The 5838-nt window shown below is 29.5% G+C and overlaps 1 protein-coding gene across 1 annotated transcript; it reads left to right on the top strand.

Moving 5' to 3' along the window:
• The first annotated feature begins 224 nt into the window (after positions 1 to 224).
• On the top strand, positions 225 to 4197 carry LOC105624620 (post-GPI attachment to proteins factor 3). The gene is made up of 6 exons (XM_012205977.1): positions 225 to 380; positions 1271 to 1423; positions 1998 to 2122; positions 3582 to 3715; positions 3806 to 4010; positions 4119 to 4197. The coding sequence occupies exons 1-6, from the start codon at positions 225 to 227 to the stop codon at positions 4195 to 4197; spliced, it is 852 nt and encodes a 283-aa protein (XP_012061367.1).
• The last annotated feature ends 1641 nt before the right edge of the window (positions 4198 to 5838 follow it).

Here is a 5838-nt window from a genome sequence, read left to right as displayed (position 1 = left end):
ATATATATATATATATATATATATATATATATATATATATAAATATATATATAATTTGTTTTTTATTTTCAAGTTATATTTTATATCGATTTATTATAAGATTAAAAATACTTTTCTACAACAATTGTTATTAGTACATACATATAATTTCTTTTTGGATGTATTTTTTATTTGTAAAAAATATTTCTTTTGTTAAAGGTTTAGTATTTAAAATGTTTTATATGATGCATGTTGTAGAAATAAATTTTAAGGAACAACCTTCTTTATTCTTAATTTTGCTACATTGGTCTTGCAAGGACGATTGTAGTTACATTTGCATATGGAGGACCGTTGATTACTTCGTATCTCATGGTTTGAACATACCACAGTTTCATGGAAAAGTAAGTTAAATATGTAATAATAATGTTCATTATATGAAAAGATTTAATTATTGGAAGGAAAAATAATATCTCTGTTTAAATCAACTTTCTTGTAATATAATTGCATAAAAACATTCATTTACATATTATTTCTCTAAAAGCAGATATTATAAAATATATATTATTATAGATATTATTTTTATATAGCATTTTAATTTCTACAATGTATCAATACTGCATAAAATATACATAATTATAATTATAAAATTATAATTATAAATTTAGCTATTGAGAATTAGCGCTATACTATATGTGCACGAAAATTCCAATTATTGAATTGTATCTTATATATTTAATTATTAATTTGTATATATGTTTCGGCTAACTTTTTAGCCATTCTCAGTACAGATGAATCCATGTATGTAATTAGATGAGCGATAAGCATAGGCAAGACGTATAAGGCTACGATATCCACATTTTCATTAATTTAGTATTCGCAATGTTTTGAGGTAGTTGATCACCATTTCTTAGAGTGAAAACGCAACAGTTGGCTAGCTGGATGCAACCGTGATTAAGCACCTTCAAATAATTCATAAAGTTAAAAAATAAATTCCAATTATCATCATTAATAATAATAGTATAATTTCACCATCAAATTACTGCCGATAAATGTCATTGATATAAAATAAATTTATTGACATAAAATAATTCAATTTGAAATTTATCACGCATAGTACAGCACTAATTCCCAATAGTCAAATTTATTATAATTATATTTTTTATATGAGGGAAGATTTACATTATATATAAGATTAACATTGTTTGAAATACTATATAATATTTTCATTTGCTCATATAACATTTATGATAATCCATTTTATAAATAATGGAGATTATTTTTATTTTTACAGTGGCCATTTATTCGTTTGTTTGGGTGTCAAGAGCCTGCTTCAGTTTTATTCTCTATATTCAATTTGTGTGCACATTGGATAATGTATCGAAAATTTAAAAGAAGAATAGATCAAATTAATCCTATGTTCTATGTTTGGACGTATTTCAATATTGTAAGTTCAGTATTTATATATATCTTCGAGTGTCGTAAAACGTAGCAAACAATTTTTTACATATACATTTTTTCATTAATTTGGAATTGCAAACTTTTTTTAGTCAAGCTGATAAACATTATTATTCATTGCAAATTTTCAATTTTTAACACATTACATTTTAATGAAATTAATTATAAATCTATTCAATACATTTCAAATGTAAAAGTTCGACAAATGAAAAAGTTTGTCAATATCTGTAATGTTGTTATGTTTGAAATTAAATTTTCTCTCTCGAAAATTTTATCTTTAATTATTTAAAATTTAAAGATTATTGATTTCTCATAATCATTTTTTTTAGGGAAAGAATCATTATTAGGGAAAGAATTGTTTCATTCTGGTCAATAAATTTATAGATAAAAAGCAATACGGATTTTTCACATTTTCTTAGTTATGTATTTCCTCAAGTACTTAAATTGGCCGTTTAAGGATGTTATTTATCGTTAAATATTTTTCTCTTGATTCACATTAATCCTTGTACGATCTTTGAGTACTACATACATAATTTGCTTAAAAAAGTGTAATTTTACTGTAGATATGTTTAAACGGATGGTTTTGGTCAACTGTATTTCATTCGCGGGACTGGCCATTTACAGAAGTTATGGACTATTCTTGTGCATTTAGTATGGTACTTACACTCTTATACTGTATGCTTTTAAGGTACTTTATGTGCAATTTTATTGAATATAATTACTAATATTTAAAAATAATTGAATTAATTAATTAATTTAATATATATTTAGTAAAGTGTAACTTTAGAATACATTTAAAGACAAAGTCTTTTAATATATTGTTATGCCCGCACTGATACCCATGCCGATATCATCTCCGAGCGAATCAAGTCGAAAAAACGTGAAGAGCGCGTCGCTGAGCGACATGCAGCAACTCGGATGTTGAACGGAATTGATGGATTTAGATTTGACGGTTGGAACGTCGCTCGGTCACTTTGCTCGGGATGTGCCATAATGCAAGTAAACGCGTGCTTGTAACTAAGACAAGTTTGCATAGCACGTGCTGATCTTATTTTCAGCAGGCGGAAATTCGGTGGCTACAGGAGGAGCGATAGTCGTGGGAAACGGAGCTGCTGATGGTGTTGCGACAACGCGCTGAAGAGTTGGTGCAGTTGCGAAGCATTGCGAAGGATTGCAAGAGCACGGTGCTCAACAAAATGCCCAGTTAAATCCTAACTAAGTTTTAGGGCATTTTGTTGAGATGTTAATAAGAGAAATGTTTTAAATGTTATAATAAAAGAAAGAAGTGCGCAAGGCTCAAAAGAAGAATCAAGATTGTTAAGAGGAATCCAGAGAGGCTAAGGGGATGCCCCAGAATTTGACTATGGGAAGATTGGTCATCTCCTCGGAGCAATCAAAAGGGGATCCTGCTCAGAAGTCTGCCACGAAGCAAAATAAGCGCAAGGAGAAGATAGAGCTCAGTAATTTGTGCAGTAGCGCAAAGTAGAGTAGGAAATTGTCCAAGAGCTTTGAAACACTAGCTCGCTGTAATTGTAATTGTTGGGACAACAATCGGAAAGATAAGAAGGGGGGAGGGGCGCAGAGGAACGCTTTGCGAGCGTAATATTTTGTGATGTATAATATGTTGCACTCGCGAAGTATTTCCTTTTGCGCGACCGAATTGCCAGCCTGAGTGAACATGCAATATTATAACATACTTGAACAAGGAAGAGTGTCTGCGTAGTGCGGCGAAATAAATAGAGCTGGTAGAATCAGAAGGGTGAAGCATTGCGTATAATGGGCAAGAAGAGCGCTGCATTTTACTGTCTATTGACCAATCAAACATCATTCGGCATTCATTGTCTACTGCGCATTCTTCGGAATGCTACATCTTTCTGATTCCATGTGCTTCCAACCGCCAAATCCATCAATTCTCTTCAACAACTGATGAGCTACTGCTTTTTTATATAAATTTTCTCGACTTGACTCTCTCGCTCATACTCGAACTCAGAGTCTCAGAATCGAGTCGAGAAAATATAAATAGTGCGCCTCCGATCTTTGGAGACGATATGGGACGGGTGTCGACACGGTGCAATATAACAATATATTTAATTTATTAATTTTCATTATTTCATATTAAATCTAATATATGTGGTAATTATTTTTAGGATAACAAATAAGGGGACTAAAGCATTTATTATAATAACTTGTGGATATGTGAGTATTTTGTGTACACATTTGTCACATTTATGGTCAGGCAGAATTAATTATGGTTACAATATGATGCTCAATGTAGCGATAGGTAAATTTTATATTGTAATTATGTGTATATATTGTACTTACAAAAAGATAATAAAACTACATTGTAAAATTGAACCGTTTATAATTCTAGGATTAGCGACTGTCATGATAACAATGCTGTGGTGGTATCTTAATCGCATTAAGTTGCCTTACATATACTTAATCGCTTGGTTCAATATATTAACTACTTTCGTGACTCTACTTGAGTTGGCAGATTTTCCTCCTATTTTTTGGATATTTGATGCTCATTCCTTATGGCATGCTAGTACTGTTCCCTTGACAGTATTATTATATAGGTAATTATGCATGCATGCAAGTAAATAATTGTAGAATACAGATGTACTGCGATTACATATGTATAAATACAAGTACAATTAAATAATTATGCCTTTAATTTCATACAGGTTTGTGATCGCAGATTGCTGTTATCTGGAAAAGTATTGTAACAAATCATTTCTAGATATTGATCGTCATAGGCAATAATTTTATAATACATAATGTTCGTCTAAGTAGGTTTACTCAAATCAAAATTCAGGGTAAGATAAAAAATATAAATATGAATTTTAATTTAAAAAAATATATAATGTTCTAATATTAGATATATATAATGCATACAACGGGAAAATTATTACTAAACTACATAAGTAGAAATTTTAATTTAAAACTATTTCTTTATAGAATAAAAAAATCGTTGCTTTTATTACTTACCTTGTCAAGAACAAATTTGTGTTATATATCAGGAGATACGATAGTGTCTCAGCGCTAAGCCAAGCGCAACGACACTATCTTGGTTCTTTACGCGAGAGACCGCGAGTTGCGGAAGATTGAGATTATTGGATCTCAACGGTTAAACTGATCAAGTTCTACGCTTAATCGATAACGTCCACTCAAATTGTATAATAAAAGTTCTACTTATAGCGTTTTTCCCTTGGGATGCATTAGGTGTAGTCTTGCACTTTGCTAATTGCATTTAAGCACTGCTTTGCATTGGAGGATACATACTCTAGTGTATGTACATTAGCAGCATTCAGCAGAAAAAGCAACTTTGCAACTTTATAAAATTCTTGAATACGATTGGGACTTTTGGTTCCTTATCGATCTAAATGTAATATAAAATATATAAATCAATCATATTGAAGAATTTTACAACAGTTGCAAAAGTTGATTTCTTTGCTAAACTGTAATCTGCAGCCATTCATTATTGCGCTCGTTCCTGGTTAACTTCCATTTTCAAACTTTAAATGTCACGCTGCCTCTACTCCGTTCCTTTGAGATTATGCATGGGATTTGCTACCGCGGTGTAGCAAAATCCCATTTCGTATATGAAATTTGCATTCTAGCAATAGAAACATAGTACAAATGAATTCGCTTATCATCAGCCATGGAAACAACGGTATACTGTTTAAATGTTACACTAGTGCAACCAAGGGAAAAACATATTAGTTTTCTTCGAATTTTCTTTTGTACACACGAATATTTGAAAAACTGTTCCGATTCTTTTTTTATTTTAAAATGCAAAGGTTAAAGATATATAAAGAAATATGCTCTTGGCTAATATATATAAGTACAATATATATTTCAGAATAAAATTTTATTATATATTAATAAAATTATATTAATAAAGTACAAATATGTATGTAGAACCTATTATAGATAAATATAGTATTCATCGCATGTAACATCACTAAAAGAATATGTGTATATATAATAAGAAACTATTACTTATTAAACGATAAACAAATTTTAATCTCGTAATATACATGTTTGATAAATAACAATAAAACTCACATAGGAGTAGAGCTTACTAAATTGAGTTGAAAAGTCCTTTACCATTTTGCAATTTTCGCAATAATTAACAAGATAATTAAGATCAATTATTAAAAATCACCGAATATTAATTTTCAATAATTTTTTACTCAAGTACTTTCAACTTTATAGAAAAATTTCGAGAGACAAAAATTGTTTATTTTCTTCTCATAGAGCTTTAAGATTTTTTCAGAATTTTTTTATCAATTTTTTAGTATTGCATTTTCTTTATTTTTACCTAACTACTAAGAAAATAACGATATTAAAAAATTTAACTGTAAATAAAATTTACTTAGTAAAAAAATTAACTTTTAAGTA

Source organism: Atta cephalotes (assembly GCF_000143395.1).
Source record: "Atta cephalotes unplaced genomic scaffold scaffold00083, whole genome shotgun sequence".
Classification (NCBI taxonomy): domain Eukaryota; kingdom Metazoa; phylum Arthropoda; class Insecta; order Hymenoptera; family Formicidae; genus Atta; species Atta cephalotes.
This window is presented reverse-complemented; position numbering and strand designations above follow the sequence as displayed.